Source organism: Phyllostomus hastatus, unplaced genomic scaffold (assembly GCF_019186645.2).
Source record: "Phyllostomus hastatus isolate PE091 unplaced genomic scaffold, TTU_PhHast_1.1 phas_scaffold_46, whole genome shotgun sequence".
NCBI classification, from domain to species: domain Eukaryota; kingdom Metazoa; phylum Chordata; class Mammalia; order Chiroptera; family Phyllostomidae; genus Phyllostomus; species Phyllostomus hastatus.
In genome coordinates, this window is record NW_025334032.1 from 1,832,243 (window position 1) to 1,853,370 (window position 21,128).

The 21,128-nt window shown below is 36.0% G+C and overlaps 1 protein-coding gene and 1 pseudogene across 2 annotated transcripts in view; one reads left to right on the forward strand and one right to left on the reverse strand.

Annotated features, from left to right (window-relative positions):
* The window catches only part of KPNA3 (karyopherin subunit alpha 3), a 119,345-nt gene extending 101,757 nt beyond the window's left edge, over nt 1-17,588 (forward strand). For both annotated transcript variants that reach the window (XM_045821545.1, XM_045821544.1), the window contains exons 11-17: nt 3,332-3,463; nt 4,387-4,515; nt 6,855-6,959; nt 7,061-7,132; nt 12,608-12,770; nt 14,401-14,495; nt 15,029-17,588. In XM_045821545.1, the coding sequence (XP_045677501.1) occupies nt 3,332-3,463; nt 4,387-4,515; nt 6,855-6,959; nt 7,061-7,132; nt 12,608-12,770; nt 14,401-14,495; nt 15,029-15,127 (795 nt within the window). In that variant the 3' untranslated portion in view covers nt 15,128-17,588. The remainder of the gene's footprint in view (nt 1-3,331; nt 3,464-4,386; nt 4,516-6,854; nt 6,960-7,060; nt 7,133-12,607; nt 12,771-14,400; nt 14,496-15,028) is intronic.
* A 2,629-nt stretch (nt 17,589-20,217) lies between these two features.
* LOC123807726 lies at nt 20,218-20,570 on the reverse strand (annotated as a pseudogene).
* Between the last annotated feature and the right edge of the window lie 558 nt (nt 20,571-21,128).

Sequence of the window (21,128 nt, forward strand, 5' to 3'; positions counted from 1 at the left end):
GAAGGCAGGCAGTTCAGTGCAGGCTTCTCCCTGAGGTGTGGCTTGTGTGTGAGGCCCCTGTTTGCAAACAGCTACTATGCTCCGTTTTTAAATTTGAGCCCAGTTAACTACCATGAGCCCTTCTTGGTAGGTATCTTCTTTCTTGGGGTCAATGGCAATACCTGCAAAGCATAACAAAACAAGGTATGCCTATACATTTATAAGATGTATATCCTCATTTTTTGTCTACTTGACCTCCCTCACACTGATAGTAATGTGCAAAAATCTATTAGTATATTTTTATATATTTCTTTACATCTTTTTAATTTCTTCTTTGTGTGGTGTTTGTAGGGTTATTTGGTGAATAGGGATTTATAACTGTTATACCTTCATTGTAAATTATGAAATTTAGCTTTATAAAGTAGCCTTCTTTGTTCTTTGTAATGCTTTTTAGCCTAAATTGAACTTGTCTAATAGGATTGTAGTCTCCATTTTCCTATTATTTACTTGGATTTCTTTGCTCATTCCTTTATTTTTAGTGTTTCTGAATTACTTTGTTTTAGGTGTGCCATAGAGTGGGTTTTCTTTTTGGAGACAATTTGAACATCCTTTTCTTGTTATAGGTCAGCTAAATCCATTCACATTGTTTCATATGTTTTTAACTGTCATGTTATTTTATGTAATAATTTGTGCATTTATTTTCTATTGAGTATACTTCTTTTCTCTTTTTAAAACTTCTCTTGGTGTTTAGAAAGGTTTAGTTTTGTTGTAATATTACCTTTATACTTATATCTTTTATAATGCCCTTTTTTACTCTCTGTTTTGACCGTTTTAAATGTTGCGTTTTTGGGGTTTTTTTTTAATCCTCACTCAGGGCTTGTTTTTATTGATTTTAGAGAGAGAGGAAGGGGGTGGAGGGAGAGAGGAGAGACATTGATATGAGAAACATTGATCAGTTGCCTTTTGTATGTGCTCCAACCAGGGATTAAACCCACAACCTAGGTATGTATCCTGACTGGGAATTAAACCCACAGCCTTTTGGTGTATAGGATGACACTCCAACCAACTGAACCATCAGGCCAGAGCTTAAATGGTATTTTCTAACTCCTGTCTTTTACCTGTGCAACAGTTGATGAGCTTACTCTGTTTTCTCTTTTCTCCGGCCTCATCCTCTCATTTTTGTATCTATAGGTTTATGTCTTTTGCCAAATTGGGGAGATTTCCTGTCATATTTCTTTAAGTGTTTTTCAGATCCACCTCTCATTTTGAGACTCTGATAACACAAATATTACATCTTTCATTGTTGTCTTACAAGTCCCTGAACTGCTTATTTCTCTGCAGTCTTGTTTGTTTTTTCTTTCATTCAGATTGCATAATTTGTACCGGTCTATCTTTGAGTTTTGTTAATTTTTTTCCCTCTTTATATTCTACTCTTGAGTCCTTCCAGTGAGTTTTAAATTTCAATTACTGAATTTTTCAGTTTTAAACTTTCCTTTGGTTCTTCTTGATATCTTCTATTTCTTTACTGAAACTTCCATATTTATTTCACACATGTTCATAATTGCTCACTGAAGCATTTTTATGATAGTCACTTTAAAATCCTTGTCAGATAGTTTCAGTACCTCTGTCATCTTAGTGTAGCATTTGGTGACTGTTTTTTTCCTCCCTTTGAGTTGATGATCTTGGTTCTTGGTATAATGAGTTATTTTCAGTTTTAGCCTGCACATTTTGGATTTTATGTTATAAGCCTCTGATTTTATTTTAATCTTGTTAGCTGTTAGACTGGGTAGTAGGCAGGCTTTGCCAATACACATATCTATAGATCTAGGGTGGGGTGGTTGATGGGCTCAGCTCTCAGGCAGAGCTTCTGTCTTCCCATTTTTTTGAAGTTGCAATATTTTTTTTTTCAGAACAAAATGCATTTATAAATTATTCTTCCACTTTTAGCCTCACATTTGTGTTAGTCTTTCCCTCAGTCATCTTAGTGAGTGAAGTTCATCCTCTAGTAAAGATGTCAGCAAATTTTTCTATAAAGGACAAATAGAAAGTATTGTAAACTGTTTGGGCCATGTGGCCTCTGTCCCACTAATGTGGATTGTTTTACTAGGATATGCTACCTTTAAGCCCTCTCCTCTTCTCTGACATTTCAAACAGGCTTGGGGCAGGAGGTTCAAACAAAAGTTTGAATTTAATTTTTTCTCTTTTTATAATAATTTGAAATTTGTAGTGTTCTCTGACTCTTAGTAATGCTGAAAGTGTGAGCTATCTGTATGGCTTTATTTGCTCTTTTTCATATATACACTTTTTTGAAGGAGAGATTTGAATGCAGGTGGTTGCTATTATTTTAGCACAAAAGAGTGTCTTTAATTTGGACGACCCTAACAGGAAACATCGGTAGATTTCATATGAGGTAAGACCCGTGCTTACATTTCTCTGAAGACAACCAAGGAGAGCTATGTGTAAGCTGTTTGACTTTGAATGAGTCAACAAATCTGAGCCTCATTTTTTTTATTATTTGCAAAATTAAATGTGTACAGGGCATGTTTATATATACTCTATGCTCTCATTAAGTGAGGACATTTGTCAAGAGCTTTGCAAATAATTTTCCAAATGAAGTTAAAATGCCAAGTCATTTGTTTGATCTGTTTACTTTAATCTGAAAAATCATTTATATTGCTAGATATGTTTGAAAACCACTAGCATAGAGAGATGATCTTTCAGGTCTCTGCTAGACTTGAGGCAGCATGGTATATTGGTTTCATTCTGTATATAAAATTTTTCCTTGTGATTATTAGGTTCTCAATCTGTGGGAGAGCGAGAATTACTTTTCTGCCTGGTTTTAAATTCATCTATCTGGCCCTGGCTGATGTGGCTCAGTGGATTGAGTGCTAGCCTGTGACCCAAAGGGTCACCAGTTCAATTCCCAGTCTAGGGCACATGACTGGGTTGTGGGCCAGGTCCCTGGCGGGGTGGGGGTGTGCTGCGGGAGGCAACCACACATTGATGTTTTTCACCTTCTCTTTCTCCCTCCCTTCCCCTCTCTGAAAATAAGATCTTTTAAAAAAATAAATAAAAATTTCCTATAAAAAATAAATAAATTCATCTATCTGATGTATAACTGTAGAAGTTGAGGTAGAAGTTGTCCCAGACTTCTGTATCTCATTTTTGTGCTGAATGAACTGAGGTAGGCATTGAGAAAGAGTTACCTACTACTTCATAGGTTTATTGGATAAGTAACTAAGTTCAAACATGAAGTTTAATTACTTTTTATATTACCACCCCTGAGGTCTCTTACGTATTTTAAGCATTCAAACAAATACATAAACCAGTAATTCTTTTCTACTTCCTATAGATTCTTGTAGATACTGTTTGGGCTCTGTCATACCTGACAGATGGAGGTAATGAGCAGATACAGATGGTTATTGATTCAGGGGTTGTACCATTTCTTGTGCCCCTTCTGAGCCACCAAGAAGTGAAAGTTCAAGTAAGTATTTAAAAAGTTTTCTTACTTGTATAAAATTGTTTGTTATAACCATTAATTTGAACAACTAGGCTTTAGTTCTGTTTGTTTGCAGCTATCTTCCATAATTCTATTTTACTAAACCTGATATTGTTGATTTCCAAATCTTTGTCTCTCCCAGATTCTTGGCTGCATTTCAGACTCATGCAGCCAATTGTCCTTCAGCCTTTAGACATTCCTCTAATAACTCCTTTAAGCATTCCATTATTATTTCAACCAGACAAAAATGATAGGTATCATTTTCTCCCACAAAACTACTCTTCTTCCTATACCCCGTTTCAGTGGACAGATTGCATAGTCCAAGCAGGAAACCTTGAATTCCTCCATTCATTTTCTCTCCATTACAAAATCCTGGCAATTCTGATTATATAGCTTCAAATCTGTCTTCTCCTTATGTATCTAGAGCCACTGATTTAGTTCAAGACTTGTTTTCTTTTCTCAAGATAATTGCAATATCATATCATCCTAAGTGCATTTTCCTTCTCTTTCTGTCTAGTTTCTCCTCACTCTAATTAGGGGTATGTGGTTGATAGATCTGTTGATTCCACTTCTGCAGAAGTAACTTTCTAGATGGAAATGTCTGTCCATTCCAGATGGGACCGATTTAGTAATAGATAAAAATAGCTGTTAAAAATGGACCTTTACTTTTTATTTTGAATTTTTTAATCTTTTTCCATACAATGTTTCCATATAGTTCCATTTTCACAAAACTAGTGTTTAAAATTGTTTCTAGTTCTGTGACCAAGATTGGGTGTGAAGTGTGTAAGAATGCAGTAAGTGGTAATCATTCACCCCTTGCACCTTTACATTTTCTCAGAATTCTGAAATAGTACAGAATGCATTTCATCATAAACAAATTTATAGAAAATATTTTATCCCCACCCCAGACAGCCGCACTGAGAGCAGTTGGCAATATAGTGACTGGCACCGATGAGCAGACCCAGGTTGTTCTCAACTGTGATGTCCTGTCACACTTCCCAAATCTCTTGTCACACCCAAAGGAGAAGATAAATAAGGTAAGGCATATATCCTCAGTGCATTTCCTTCTCTTTGCATATCTCATTTTTAGCTGTCCTTTTGTTTCTCCTGTTGCTATTTGATTATGATTTTCTTCAAAATCATTGCAGTTAAGTTGAAAATTACTTCAAATCACCTCTGTAATTATCTTGTTTCAGTTTTTAATTGCTTGCTACATGTGCTGCCCTGGTCATCACAGAATAAAAATTACTTTCGTACTAACCAGTGTATTAATTTAAATATATTGAGTAGTAGCAACAGTTAGCAAATTAGTAGCCACTAGTTGAGAATACATAAAACATCTCTCATTGGATGGCTGGTATCTTTTTTTTTTAATTCTTACTGGAGGACATGCTGATTTTAGAGAGAGGGGAAGAAAGGGAGAGAGACAGGGAGAAACATCGATTGGTTGCCTCTCGCACACACCCTGATGGGACTGAACCCTCAAGTTAGGTATGTATCCTGACCAGGAACTGAACCCATGATTTTTAGGGACAACACTCCAACCAGCTGAGCCACACTGGCCAGGACTGGCTGGTATCTTTTATAAACAAACAGACCATTATATAATCTCCCTACAAAATTAGATTGTACCAAAAGGTTAGGTGCCTAAATTAAAAGATCATAAAAATTTCTTTTTTCAAGATTTCGAGCTGGAGATGCCAACTTATTAATTGTTAAATAGTTACTTAAGTGTTTTTGTGTCTGGCTTATATCATATTGCTAATGTTTTCAAGGTTCATCCTTGTTGGAGCATGTATCAGAACTTCATTCCTTTTCATGGTTGCATAAATATTCCATTGTACATATATACCACATTTTTTTCATTCATTTATCTGTTGATGGACACTTGGATTGTTTTTACCTTTTGGGTGTTGTGAATAATGCTGTTATGAACATTAGAATACAACTGTCTGTTTTACTCCCTGCTTTCAGTTCCTTTGGTATATATATTGTTATTATTGCTACCCTAGTGGTAGAAGTGGTGTCTCATGATTTTAGTTGCATTTAGCTTAATGCAGTTTTAGTTTCCTGAAATGTCACCATCCCCAAAACCAGAATAATTGATCATTTCTTCTGTCATAGCTATATTTACATAGTTGCTTGACTATATCTTAACAATTGGATTTTTACAGAAAAGAATATTGTCAGAAGTTATATTTTATAGGTATATATACATTTGTTCCAATGAAAGCAAAGAAGCCAGAGTCTCTCAGACTCTCAGCCAGTTATTTTTATTGTAGAAATTTCAGTAATATAGGTGATTTTTACAGCTAAATGTATTCCATATTTGGAAACAGTTGAGAAGTGAGGAAGCCAGACAGAAATGGGTAGAGAGAAGCTCCAGCCTATGATTCAATATGCTGTAAGTGAAGGAAGGTATCATGGGGAAAAGAAAAAGGATTTGTGTAAATACCCACTCAATTTCAGCAAGTAGTTGCTTCAGAAGTTTTCCACCTATTTGCGGTTTGTGTTCTTTGTATCTTGGGACCATCTTGGGACCCTGGAGATAGAAGTTACCAACTTGATTTTATTCCCTTGATATTTTATTTAGAAAATTTACAAACCTACGAGATTTTTGCAAAAATACTATAATAAACACTCATATACTCTAAACACTGATTCACTAATTGTTAACATCTTACCACAATTGGGTGGCAAAACAAATTTACAATTAAGTCTTAGCTGTGAAGGAGGACAAGGTACACATTTGAACTAAAATTACAATAGACCTTTTGGCTTGTGACTTAATGTAACATGGTTTAAATCCTTTCAGGTTGCAGTAAGATCTGTTATGTAGACCCCTACTACACTAGTCAGATGATTAAGTTCTAAATATATCTTGTAAGTAAATAGTTTTGTAATAAAGCAACTCATCTTTGTTAATAGTTTTAACAAGTTATTAGGAAATTTATTTATTTATTTATTTATAATCCTTCTTTTAGAAGGAGCTCATGCACCAAAAATGTAAAAAGCTCCATCAGTATAGAGTTTTTGACTGTTTTATTCTCTACCATGTCACCATTTTCTAAAGCAATTCCTAGTTTATAGTAAATATATATTTTATTGAATGGATAAATGCTAGGTTAATGGGGCCCAAATATTATGAATAGAAGTTTCTTTATAACTTATTGAAAATGGTGATTCTTTATAACCTAATCACTTTTAGATGCTTTCCCCTTAATGCAACCCAGGTGGTTGTGTTATTATATATATATATAATATATATAATATATTTTATATATATATATATATATAACTATGCTAAAATAAAAATATAAACACATTAAAAATATAGTTTTCAAATGAAGATGCCCTGTGTTTTGTTCAACTGTAGGAAGCAGTGTGGTTCCTTTCCAACATAACAGCAGGCAACCAGCAGCAAGTTCAAGCTGTAATCGATGCTGGGTTAATCCCCATGATTATTCATCAACTTGCTAAGGTCAGTCACATTGTGAGTTCATCAGGTACATTAATATATTATAACCAAGACTTTCTGATTAAAGAATTCATTTTATTATTTCTCTCTTTTTTGATCTTCAGGGGGACTTTGGAACACAAAAAGAAGCTGCTTGGGCAATTAGCAACTTGACAATAAGTGGCAGAAAAGATCAAGTGAGTTTGGGGAAACTAACTTATGATTGTTGATATAGTCAGGTAAACTATCATATTATGATTAGGAATTACTTATTGGGGGGTTCTTTTTGCTGGTGTAGGTTTGGTTGTCTGGTAAAACTGCTTTGTGTAACCAACACCTGTACAACAGCATACAAGACAAGGTAGGAGTTGTGAATATCAGTAAACCTGCTGGACAGGAGAACCCACCACAAAAAAAAAGAGCCACCAACAGGTAAAGCCCAAGGACAACAAGAGAGCCCACATAAATGGAAGAAAGGGCAACCCTAGAGCATCCAGACAAGGAGACAAGAGGGTACACACCATTGAGACCCACAGATCCCCTATGACAGAAGTTCACCCAATGAAAACAGCTGGCAAAGGAGAGCATCTGGAATCTCAAAACAAATTAGAAGAGTCACCTAAAATGGGTAAACAAAAAAAGAACCAGGAATCAAAATAAATGGAAGATTCCCCAAGCAAACTATCACATATAGAATTGAAGAGAATGGTTATAAGGATGTTCAAGGAACTTACAACTACAAGGAACTGAGTGAGAACTACAACAGTATGAAACAGGAAATAGAAACTATAAACAAGAACCAGGGAAAAAATGAAGAACACAATATCTGAAATAAAAAATACACCAGAAGGACTTGAAGCAGGCTGAATGAAGCAGAACCAAATTAGGGAGCTAGAGCACAGGGTAGAAAGAAATACCAGGTAGAGCAGAGGCACAAAAAAAAAAAAAACTAAAAAAATATGAATATAGCTTAAGGGAACTAAAGGACAGCATGAAGCACAAAAACATTTGTATCATAGAAATACCAGAAGAAAAAGAAAATGAGCAAGGGATAGAAAACCTGTTCCAAAAAATAATGACAGAAAAACTTTCCTAACTTGGAAAGAGGAAAATCCATACAAGTTCAGGAAGCACAGAGGATCCCAATAAAGAAGAACCCAGAGAGGCCTACTCCAAGACACATCATAATTAAAATGCCAAGTTTTAGAGATGACAGAATCTTAAAGGCAGCAAGGGAGAAATAGGAAGTAACATACAAGGGAGTTCTGATAAGGCTAGCAGCTGATTTCTCAACAGAAACACTACAAGCCAGAAGGGAATGGCAAGAAATATTCCAAGTAATGAAAAGCAAAGGCCTACAACCAAGACTGCTGTACCCAGCAAGGCTCTCAATTAAAATGGAAGTCAAAATAAAGAGTTTCCCGGACAAAAGAAGGCTAATATACCTCCACCAAATGAGCATTGCAAGAGATCCTAAAGGGATTGCTTTAAGAAGAGGAAGAAAAAGAGTGAGATAGAGAGGAACACAGGGACAAAAGGGGAAAATGAGTAAGTATTTATCAATAATAACCTTAAATGTAAATGGATTAAGTGCTCCAATCAAAAGACATAGGATAACTGAATGGATAAGAAAACATGACCCGCACATAGGCTGCCTACAAGAGACCCACCCTAGAACAATAGACCTACACAGACGGAAGATGAAGTGCCAGAGAAAAATATTCCAAGCAAATGGACAGGGAAAAAAAGCTGAGGTAGCAATGTTTATATCAGACACAATAAACTTCAAACCAAAGGCCATAAAAAGAAACACAGAAGGACACTTTGTAATACCCCAGGGAAGAATCCATCAAGAAGAATAAATATTGTAAATATATATGCACCCTACATAGGAGCGCCTAAATACAAAAAGAAAATCTTGAAGGACTTCAAGAAAGATATTGACAGCAGCACAGTTATAGTGATTTCAACACCCCACGGTCAAAAATGGATAGATCTTCCAAATCTTTTGGATAGATAACTATCCAAAAATGGATAGTTACTTTGCTGAAACACAGTATCAGCAAAGATATTACAGCATTGAGCAATGCCCTAAATATAAATGAACTTAACTGATATATATAGAACCATTCATCCTAAAGAAGCAAAATACACATTCTTTTCAAATGCATATAGAACATTTTCAAAGATAGACCACTATTGGACACAAGACAATTCTCAACAAATTCAAGAAAACTGGTCATGTCAAGCATTTTCTCTGACCACAAGGGCCTGAAACTAGGAAAAAACTCAGAAACATCCAAATTCTTGGAGACTGAATTGCACAGTATTAAACAATGAATGGGTTAATAATGAGATCAAGGAAGAACTCAAAAAAGTTTCTGGAAACAAATTAAAATGAACACACATCAGTCCAAACCTATGGGACACAGCGAAGGCAGTCCTGAGAGGAAGTTCATAGCAATACAGACCTACATAAAGAAGATAGAAACATTTCAGATAAACAACCTAACCCTACATCTGCAAGAAGTGGTGGAACAACAACAGACAAAATCCAGAGCAAGTAGAAGGAAGGAAATAATCAAGATTAGAGCAGAATTAAATGACCTAGAGACTAGGAAAATGATTCAATGGATTGATAAACACAGAGGCTGGTTCTTTGAAAAGATAAAATGATGAGCCTTTAACCAGACTCATCAAGAAAAAAAAGAGAGAGGACCCAAATAAATAAAGTCAGAATTGAAAGAGGAGAAATTACAACTGATTTCACCGAAATACAAAGAATTGTAAGAAATTGCTACAAACAACTGTATGTAAATGAATTTGCAAACCTTGGTGAAATGGGCAAATTTCTAGAAAAATGTAATCTTCCAATACTGAATGAAGTACAAGTAGAAAGCCTGAACAGGATAACAGCTAGTGAAATTGAAGTAGTAATCAAAAAACCCCCAGCACAAAAAGCCTTGGACCAGACAGTTTCACAGGAGAATTTTACAAAACATTTAATGAAAAGCTAACCCCTATCTTTCTGAGATGATTCTAAAAGATCCAAGAAGAGGGAATACTCCCAAACTCTTTTTATGAAGCCAGCATCATCCTAATCCCAAAACCAGATAAAGACACAACAAAGAAAACTACAGGCCAATTTCACTGATAAACATAGACACTGAAATCTTCAACAAAATACTGGCAAACCACATCCAGCAATATATTAAAAGATCATACACTGTGATCAAGTGGGATTCATCCCAGGGATGCAAAGATGGTACAATATTCAAAAATCAATACATATAATACTTCACATAAGCAAAAGACAAAAATCACATGGTCATATCAATAGGTGCAGAGAAAGCATTTGATAGATACAGCACCAATTTATGATCAAAGCACTCATCAAACTGGGAGTAGAGAAAGCATACCTCAACACAATAAAGCCCGTGTACGAGAAACTTAGAGTCAGCATCACACTCATTGGGCAAAAAGTAAAAGCTTCCCACTAAGATCAGGAACAAGGCAAGGTTGTCCACTTTCACTTCCATTTAACATAGTATTAGAAGTTCCAGCCACAGTGATCAGACAAGAAAAAGAAATAAAAGACAATCAAATTGGAAAGGAAGAAGTATAACTGTCATTGTTTGCAGATGACATGATAGTGTACATAAAAAGCCCTATAGACTCCGCCAATAAACTACTTGACCTAAGAAGTGAATTTGGCAAAACAGTGGGATACAAAGTCAATATTCAGAAATTGAAGGCATTTTTGTACAACAACAAGGAAATATCAGGGAAAAAATCCCATTTACTATAGCAACAAGGAAAATAAGTACCTAGGAATAAACCTAACCAAGGTATCATCCTATACCCAGAATGACTACACAACACTGAAGAAAGAAATTAAGGAAGACACAAATAAATGGAAACAGCCCGTGTTCATGGGTTGGAAGAATTAACATCACCAAAATGTCCATCCTACCCAAAGCAATAGATTCACTATAATCCCTATTAAAATACCAATGACCTATTTCACAGTACAGAGCAAACATCTCAAAAGTTCATATGGAATCCTAAATGACCCTGAAGTCTTAGCAATTTTGAGAAAGAAGAACAAGGTAGGAGAGATCACAATACCTGATATCAAATTATATCACAAGGTCACTGTAATCAAAACAGTCTGCTAGTGGCATAAGAATAGATGAACCAAATATACAGCCCAGAAATAAACCTCTGTCTCTATGGTAAATTAATATTCAATGGAAGGGGCAGAAGCATAAAATGGAGTAAAAACAGCCTCTTCAACAAATAGTGTTGGGAGACCAGGACATCTACATGCAAAATAATGAAATTCAACCAGCAACTTAGACCATACACAAAAATATACTCAAGATGGATAAAAGACTTAAATATAAGTTGTGACATGATTTAAGTCCTAGAGGAGAAAATAGGCAGGAAAATCTCAGATATTCCATGCAGCAGTATTTTCACCAATAGGTCTAGAGCAAGGGACATAAAGGAAAGAATAAACAAATGGGACTTCATCAAAATAAAAATTTTCTGCATGGCTAAGGGAAAACATCAACAAAATGAAAAGGGAACCAATGATATGGGAAAACATGTTTGCCAGTGATACCTCAAACAAGAGTTTGATCTCCAAAACATATAAAGAACTCACACAACTTCGCTCCAGGAAGACAAACAGTTCAATTAAAAAATGGACAAAGGACCTGAACAGGCTATTCTCCAAGGAGTACATACAGAGGGCCCATACACATATGAAAGGATGCTCAGCATCACTAGCCATCAGGCTGATGCAAATTAAAACCACAATGAGATACCATTTCACACTAGTCAGAATGGCCATCATAAATAAATCAACAAGTCAACAAACAAGTGCTGGTGAGGTTGTGGAGAAAAGGGAACCCTAGTGTACTATTGGTGGGAATGCAGACTGGTCCACCACTGTGGAAAACAGTATAGAATTTCCTCAAAAAACTAAAAATGGAACTGCCTTTTGACCTGGTAATTCCACTGCTGGGATTATACCCTAAAGATCCTGAAACACCAATTTAAAAGAACCTATGCACCCCATTGTTCATAGAAGCACAATTTACAAGAGCCAAGTGTTGGAAGCAACCTAAGTGCCCATCAGTAAGTGAGGGGGATCAAACAACTGTGGTATATATACACAATGGAATACTGTGCAGCAGAAAGGAAGAAGGAAGTCCTACACTTTGCCACAACATGCATGGAACTACAGAGCATTATGCTAAGTGAAATAAGCAAGGCAATGAAAGACAAATACTCTATGATCACACCTGTAAGTGGAACATAATTAACAAAACAAACAAGCAAGCAAAATATAATCAGAGCCATTGAAATAAATCACAAACTGACAATAACCAGAGGGGTAGGGGGAAGGGGATAACGGGGGAAAGAAAGGGAAGGGTCTCTAGGAACATGTATAAGGGGCCCATGGACAAAACCAAAGCAGGGTAGGATTTGAGAGTGAGAGTGGGTGGGGAAGGGGAGAGTGGTGGGGGGAAATGGAGAAAACTGTACTTGAACAACAATTTTTAAAAAAGAAATTACTGATTGTTTATAAACCCTTACTGTATTATTTTTGAGGAAAGGATAATTATATAAATAAAAATACTTTTTCTCTTATGTTATTATAGGTTGAATACCTTGTACAGCAGAATGTAATTCCACCGTTCTGTAATTTACTGTCAGTAAAAGATTCTCAAGTTGTTCAAGTAGTTCTAGATGGTCTGAAAAACATTCTGATAATGGCTGGTGATGAAGCAAGCACAATAGCTGAAATAATAGAAGAATGTGGAGGTAAGAGTGGATTTACTAAAGAAAAATAGTTGAGCACTAAACTCTGAAACATTAGATCCTTAAAAGACAATTAGAAAGAAAACTATTAGGATACATTGCTGCTACCTCATCAGAGTATGCTCCTGTTCTGTGTTCACTATATTAGCATTCCAACAGGATTTTCCAGGGAATAGGATATACATAATGTGGAAAAACTGGTTGTGATGGTCATTCAATAACCTTCCTAGAGATTTACATTACTTTTTAGGAAATACAAATGCTACTCTTGAAGTCACAGTGCTATTGCATCAAAGAGTATTCAAACTGTAAGCATTTTCTTAATAACAAGAAAAAAATATTCTAGTGATGTTAAGGAGTCTTGTCGATGGTCATAGAAGTAGTTATAAAGGCATAATTAAAAATCCAGATTTTATATTAATCACTGTTCATTCTGATTTTAGGATGTTTTACTTTTTTTTTAATAGAAGACACCACCTTTTTTTTTTTTAAGATTTCATTGATTTATTTTTAGAGAGGGAAGGAAGGGAGATAGATGGAGAGAGAGAAACATCAATGTGCAGTTGCTGGGGATTATGGCCTGCAACCCAGACATGTACCCTGGGCTGGGAATCGAACCTGCGACACTTTGGTTCGCAACCCGCGCGCAATCTACTGAGCTATGCCAGCCAGGGATGTTTTACTTTTTAAGATAATTTGAAATTAGCCCTGTATTCTGGTTTAGAACAACTTAACCCAGAGAATTTAAGCTACAAAATTGTTACTGTTCAGCTTTTTATCGTATGGGAGTAATACTTGTAATTAGGATACATACTTACTTTGTAGTATAATTTTATAATGAATGAAAGATAATTCAATCATTATCTTTGATACCTATTTTCCCATTTTTTATATTACTACATAAAGAAAAATGCAACTATTTCAAAAATAACCTAGCTAAGAAGCTGTCAAAGAAGAGTATTTATTATTAAGGATTTACATTTATAAACTTGTGCCTCTGATATGTGGAATAAATATATTGGGAATATAAATGAAGGTGTTGTACAGTTACTGTTCTAGAAAGTTATTTCCAAAGTTTGTTGTAACCGCAGGACATAAGCCCCCCTACTCTTTTTTTTTTTTAAGAAATTACTTCAAAATTTAAAAATTTATCTTTCATTTTTCTCAGTTAATCCCTAAGTTCTAAAAACTTATTTTTGTAGTCACATAAAAGTAATACATTTGGAAAACAAAGAAAAAAATGAAAATTATTGTATGGGGCAGTATGATTATATTAAAACAGTCTGGGATGATCTTTGTTCTAGTTCTGTCACTAACTTGTTACGTTAACCTGAAATAAATGCCTTTACATCTGTGTAACACAGTTTCCTCATCCATTAAATGGAGTGTTTGGGTGTTTTTAAAACTTCCTGACTTAGGGACCAGAGTACTTCAAGGACTTCTAAAGAGAAAGAAATTAGTGGGTTACTGGGTCCTCCAAACAAAACATTTCATGTTTTTATCTGTTTTTTAGACAAACTTATCTTCAGGGTCATTGGGTTGTGTTCTAAGTTCTTTAGGAGTTTTCATGATTAAAATGCGCACAGTTTGATTATATCTGCTTAATTATTATCTGTTTAATTATTTTTGTCAGGTTTGGAGAAAATTGAAGTTTTACAGCAACATGAAAATGAAGACATATATAAATTAGCATTTGAAATCATAGATCAGTATTTCTCGGGTGATGATGTAAGTATTTATTAAAGTATAGTGTGTCCACATGCACATTGAAACTTATACATACATGAGTTTACTAAGAATTTTCCTTTTAGTATTAACATGAATTAAGTTTATATTGAATATCAGATATCCTTGAGGTGGCATTCTTCCAATTATTTATAAAAATATAAATTTAAAAAATTAATGATTATTTTCCACAGATCAGTTTTCTCAAATATTATGTCTGAAACTTCATTATAAAATTTTAAAAACAGATCTTGTTACATGTGTAATCTGTTAAATGAGAAGAGATAGTAACTATAGAAATGAAGTATGTTTAGATAGATACAATAAATCTAAAGATAAGGAACTTAAGAACAGGGCAATTTTTAAATACGTGTTTAATTTTATGTTAAAGTTAATAATAGTATTGATTTACTTAAATAGTTTTAGCTGATTAAAACATTCATACAGAATTCTCTTGTAAGAAGTAAATAATTTCTGCTTACCACAATATATAGTATCTTAATATAATCAGGATTTTTTTTATTTGCTTTTTATAGATTGATGAAGATCCTAGCCTCATCCCTGAAGCAACACAAGGAGGTACTTATAATTTTGACCCAACAGCCAACCTTCAGACAAAAGAATTTAATTTTTGAGTCCAATTGAGTGCAGCATCTTTCCTACATTCAGTATGAAGCACCACCAGATGGCTACCAAATGACAGAACAACAGAAGGCTCCAAAACACAAATGTCTCTTCCTCGTTTTGATGCTTCTAAAGCAAGCCATGTCTCAGTCACTTTGCAGTTGCCAAAAGTTACTATCACATGGATTGTAAATGCAAATGCATGATTTCCTGAACTTTTAGAATTCTCCTTAATAATTTCAAGTACCCTGTTATGCCCTCTTCCCTGGTGCCACACACTGACAGCTGCAATCTCCAGTTTAGAATATTCCATAGTGGTGGCATGTTAGCTGTCCACTTAATATTCCTTTGGAAAATGGTGCACTGTGGATCAAGACACTTTGATATCATGTATATATACATTGGAAGACTTTAAAGAGGTGCAGCCTGATCTGAGCCTCCATCATTGTCCTCCACAAACATATTTTCATATTCTTTATGTGGAAAAAATAGATTTTAAAATACAAGCCAAATGATTTTCATTGGTGGAACTGACACAAAAAAAGTCTCTTAAAAAAGAAATTTGATTATTGATTAAACAGATAAGTTTTAAAAAACTACATTTCATCTACCAGTAATTGATGTGTTCATTATCTGCCTCAGAAGCCAGGGCTGGAGGAAGAACCTTAGCTATGGACGGTAATGCTTTCGCCATTATACCTAATTTTTGAGAACAGCAAGCCCTATTTGACCACTCACTTCAGCCTGTGTGTTCCTGCTGTTTTGAAGTAATCAAATGCTGTGCATGGTATTTTACCTGAGCTGCAACCTGTTGTGGACTTGAACTTCTGTTTAAGTTGAAAGCAAGAGTCCCTGACTATAAAGAAAAAAACAAAGGTCTGAAGTATCCATTGGTGATGTTAAAAAAAGAAAATCTTGCTTTTAGCTTTCAGGAGTTGATATTTTCATTTTAAATTGATAATTGGGTATGGTTGATTTATATTGGGTTTAAACTGTGGAGCTTTCATGTTTACTGTAATTTAGTCTTAAAATATTTTTTACTTAGTAACCAGTGATTTTGATAATGTGGTTGGCTGGCAACAAACCAGTAACTATTAAGAAGTGTCATAAAACTTCATTCTTCGAGTATTGGGAAAGTTATTTCAGATCTTATTCTAAGAGCATATTCACATATTAAAAGATTCAGGCAGGATCTGTGTAGAGGAATAATTGCAGTTATTTAACATAAACCTGATTTGCAGTGATCTTTAAGTACTTCTGCAAAATCTGTTATTAACTATGTAAAGTCACTGCTTTTGGTAAATTGTCTGACCCAGTTATTTATTAATGAAAGAAAATGAATTGAAATTTTTAAAACAATAATTTGTGCTGTCACAGAAATGGTTTTATTGCTATTGTTTACTGGGTATAATTTTCCAATGTATTGATGTGAAGAGATAGAAAATCTAAACTAATTTAGTTATTCAGTGGGGGTGGGGGTTGTTTACTGTGATGAAGATGAGACAGATGCCATCAGAGCTTTGTGAATCAGCTGGGGTGTTTTCACTGATAAACAACACATAGCAGGTGTGCATTCATTACAACTATATGTATCTGCCAAGGTGGAGCCACTTTAAAGAGTGAGTTTTGTCTTGTATCCAGATTGGATACAAGCGTATGTTTAAACTGCAAGATTTTTACTTGCTAGAGAATCTGTTTTAATATAGTGGTTTGGCCTCTTGATTATTTATAGGTTTTATAAATTTTAGAATCAATTTCTCTTTAAGGTGGCTCAGATTTTTCAACTCTTGTGCACATAAAATTGAGTTGAAGTTCATTGTGCCTTTTTTCTTTATCCAAATTTTGAGTTAAAGCTTCGTATGCTAACTGCATCCTGTTCATACACTGTAGTCTAAATTTTTGAAACAGCGGTGGTCTACAAACAGGAAATAAGAGTTAAAGCTAATTAAGGTCACAAACTGCGGTGAAACCCTTCAAGTCCAAATCTTCTTGATATTGTGAATTATACCCCTTCCAGTTTAGTTTCTTCTGGACTCTCCATATTTACTGAGTTACCTTTTAAGTTTCACACACATTGAGATTAAATTGGGCCTCTCTTGTGCCAATTCCCATTTCCTTTGTGTTTTAAGTACAAACTAACATAAGTGAACATTAGCATCAAGTAGTGCACACGTTTGTATGCATCTGCTTGATTCAGTTTGTTGTGACCTTATCAGTATGAAATTGGAATTTCACCATTTCATAGATAAAGAAAACTAAGTATGTTGTTGCACTTTTAAGTTTTCAAAACAGTGTTGAAGAATTGCATTGTTTTTATTTTTTTTAACTCAATTTTAAAGACTAAAACATTCTTTCAAAAGAGGCATCTAAACGTGTTCCTAATTTTGTATATGGGCTTAGGTTTTTGTAACCAATAAAAAAAAAGCTGCTATCGAATATCATAAAATACTGAAGAACTTATTTCTAACAGTATCTTGATTTTCTGGTTTTGTTTTCTGTGTGGTTAAACTTAAATTTGGAATTATTTTGGAAACATCAAACACAATGGAGGTGAGTTATGATTTAACTCTTTCATTGTATTTTTTTTTCACTTTTTCCATTTTTTTAATCAAATTATATAAAACAACCCTCATTCCTTTAATGCCCAAGCACCCAGGTGGTCCTCTCACTCCCTAGGTCACACCCTCCTTAGCCAGTCCCCTGCCCTGTGCTGTCACTTCCCTGCCCAGCCCAAGAACAGTCCTGGGAAGAGGCTGAGACAGCTGCAGGCAGAAAGAGATAGCATTGGACAAATAGCTAGTTTGGGTTGGGGGAGAGGTTAGAGGGGTATGTTTTTTAATACTCTTTTAAAAAGACGTTATTTATTTTTAGAGAGAGGGGAAGGGAAGGAGAAAAAGAGGGAGAGAAACATCAATGTGTGGTTGCCTCTCACTCACCCCCTACTGGGGATCTGGCCTGCAACCCAGGCATGTGCCCTGACTGGGAATTACAGTGATCCCTCGCCTATCTCAGGAGTTACATTCCAGAGACCCCCCGGGATAGGTGAAAATCCTTGAAGTAGAGGCATTATACTTATTTTACTATTTATATATACTTTAAGGCTTTATAAACCCCACACTTCTATAAACTTTTCCCACTCCCTTATTAACCTTTTCTACACTCTTATAAACACTTTATGTGCTCTTAAATACTTTCTACACTCTTAAACCTACGTAATTTTAACAACATATAAAATTCTATATGGGTACTCACAAGTTAAGTATACTACAACTTGAATGATGAAGATCATGAAATATGTAGCTGTGCATTACTAATGGTGATGAAGGTGATGACGATGAGATGAATGTACTGCACAGCCAAGAAGAGCATTACAGCTCTTCTGAAGGCACCACTTCATCAGGCGCTTCATCAGGTGGTACAGTATCTTTGCCCTGGGCAGTAACATCTATTTCCACTAAAGGCATAGGCATAACTGATCTCTTCGTCCAAATGATGAACATAGTTATGGGAGTTGCTGGCACTGCTTTTTATCCGCAGAGGCAGCTTCTCCATGCAGAGAAATGCTCTTGAGTCCAAAGCATCTCTGAAATTTGTCAAACCAGCCCTTGCTGGAACTGAATGGGGTTGGTCTCGTGGGAGAAGCACTAGCCGGTCCTGCTTCTGCATCATAGTCCTTGTCTTCATCCTCGTCACCATAGTGAACATCTGTGCTTTCCACAAAACAATCATAAAGTTTCTTGGCCTTCATCTGGATGGTGTTGGTATCCAGCAAGATACCCTTCTTCCTGCAGTCATTTATCCACAGGGCCAATGCAGACTCCATTCTCACAATGGTCTTATTGCGGGAAGTCACCACCCTCTTTGCAGTCTTGTTAAAAGTCATTGTTGCCGTAGACCTAATATTCTCATTTTTATGTAGCAAACAGTAGATTCATTGATCTCATAATGGTGGCCTACAGCCACACAGCTTTTGCCTTCCTTTAACATGTCAAGAAGTTCCACCTTTTCTTTGATGGTAAGCATATTCCTCTGGTGCTAGAGTTCACTGCCAGAAGCCTTAGAAGGTGCAGAATGTTTGGGTGGCATCGTAGGGCTTAAAATAAATTCAAACTTTTATGAAAATTTCACAAAAACACAGCACCGCAGAGCAACACTACACGCAGTGGTCAGACATCAATGTGAAGTGGACAAGGAGAGATGCTGAACATATGGGCACAGTGTAGGAGAGCAAACAGACAGATGCTATGGTCACTGAGCCAATCAGCACCCACAATACAGAACACAATGCTGTGGTTGGTCGCCTTCCATTCCATCAGCCAATAGTGTGCCATGTACAATCTCAGGTTGGCAAACTTGAACAAGCGGTAGTGGCATACTGCATTTCCATTGTGTACAGTATGGTATTTATCTGCTGATGAAATACATGCTGTATTTTATTTCAATTTAATATTATTTTAATATGTTTGAGTTAACATTTTTATATTTTAAATTTTTTAGGTAAAAGTGATTAACATCATAAATATTATATAAATACCTATATACTGCAAAATCCCACAATATAGTGAAAACTCCACGATACAGAATTAGATATATTTTTTTAAAAAACATGATATAGTAAAGCCACAATAAGTGAACTGCAATATAGCAAGGGACGACTGTAAATCAGCGACCTTTTGGTTCACAAGCCAGCGCTCATTCCACTGAGCCATACCAGCCAGGGCTTAAAGGCCTTTTTTAATACTTAATATCCAGCCTTATTCAGATCATTTCCCATAACCCAGCTCCCCCTGCCCTGCCACCTACTACCAAAAAGTGTAGCACTTACTTCATCTTTACCCCTCCACATCAATCCCTGGCCCCAACCCACCCCCTGAGCCTCCCTTTGGTGGGGATTCCTGGGCCAATTAGCTCCACAGAGCTCCCAGGGGTGAAGTGCAGAGACACCCTGGTAGAGCCGTTATGAGTCTGAATCTTGCAGAAGTGAGAGGTGTGAGCTGGGCAACAGTGTGGTGACAGTAAAAAGAGGAGTTTTATTTCCAGGCCCATAGTCTCTAAGGTTCTCTTTCCCCAACATTCCCCCAAGAATCCCAGGTGAAGGTTCTCAGCTCCCCCAGATAGGGAGCTCCAACTTCACGCTCTTGGCTGCTTCTCCAATCAGCTCCCAGAAACTTCTGAACTCCAGTTAGAGTCTTTATAGCTGCCCAGGCTGGTGATTCTTCCACCCCACATTGCTCTTCATGAGTTGAGGCAACTACTGAGTCACCAGGTCATGCAGCTTGGAGGGGGTCAGCGTCTCCTTCCCACCCTCCATGGAGTACTGGTGGAAGCTTTTGATGAAGTCTCATTGGTCTTCTTTACATCACTGAATTCCTGGGCATCGTCAGCAGTGGCTGACGGACACAATCCTATGCATGGTGCCTGGTATGTTTGGTCCTTTGGTGAGAGTTGTGTCATCTTACAGCCTGCGCTGGAGGAGCCTATGGCTCATGATCTGCCTGCTGACAGCCACTGAGACAGGACAGGATCTCATGGTATTTTAGTATCTCCTTTCCACTATGACAAACATGACCAGCAATAATCCCAGATGAGTATTTTGTGACTAATAAGCAAATAAGTACCAAAATCTTTATTAATTTCCTGAGCTGCCATAACAAAGTACCACAAACCAGTGGCCTAAAAATAATAGAAGCTTATGGTTGCACAGTTCTGGAGATTAGAAGTCTAAAATCAAGGTGATGGCTGAGACATGCTCTCTCTAGGCTCTTGGGGAGGATCCTTCCTTGTCTTCCTGGCTTCTGGTGGTTGCTGTCATTCCTTGGCATTCTTGGGATTATAGCGATTTCACTCCTATCTTTGCTCTCATCATCACAAGGCTTTCTCTCTACATATCTCAGATTTAAATACCATAACTTAAAGACCACTTGAAGTAAACCTGAAGTTTTTAAACTGTTATGTAGAGGTTGCGGCTTTAAATGAAATCTTGGATTAATTAAAAGAACAAAGGAACAGCTG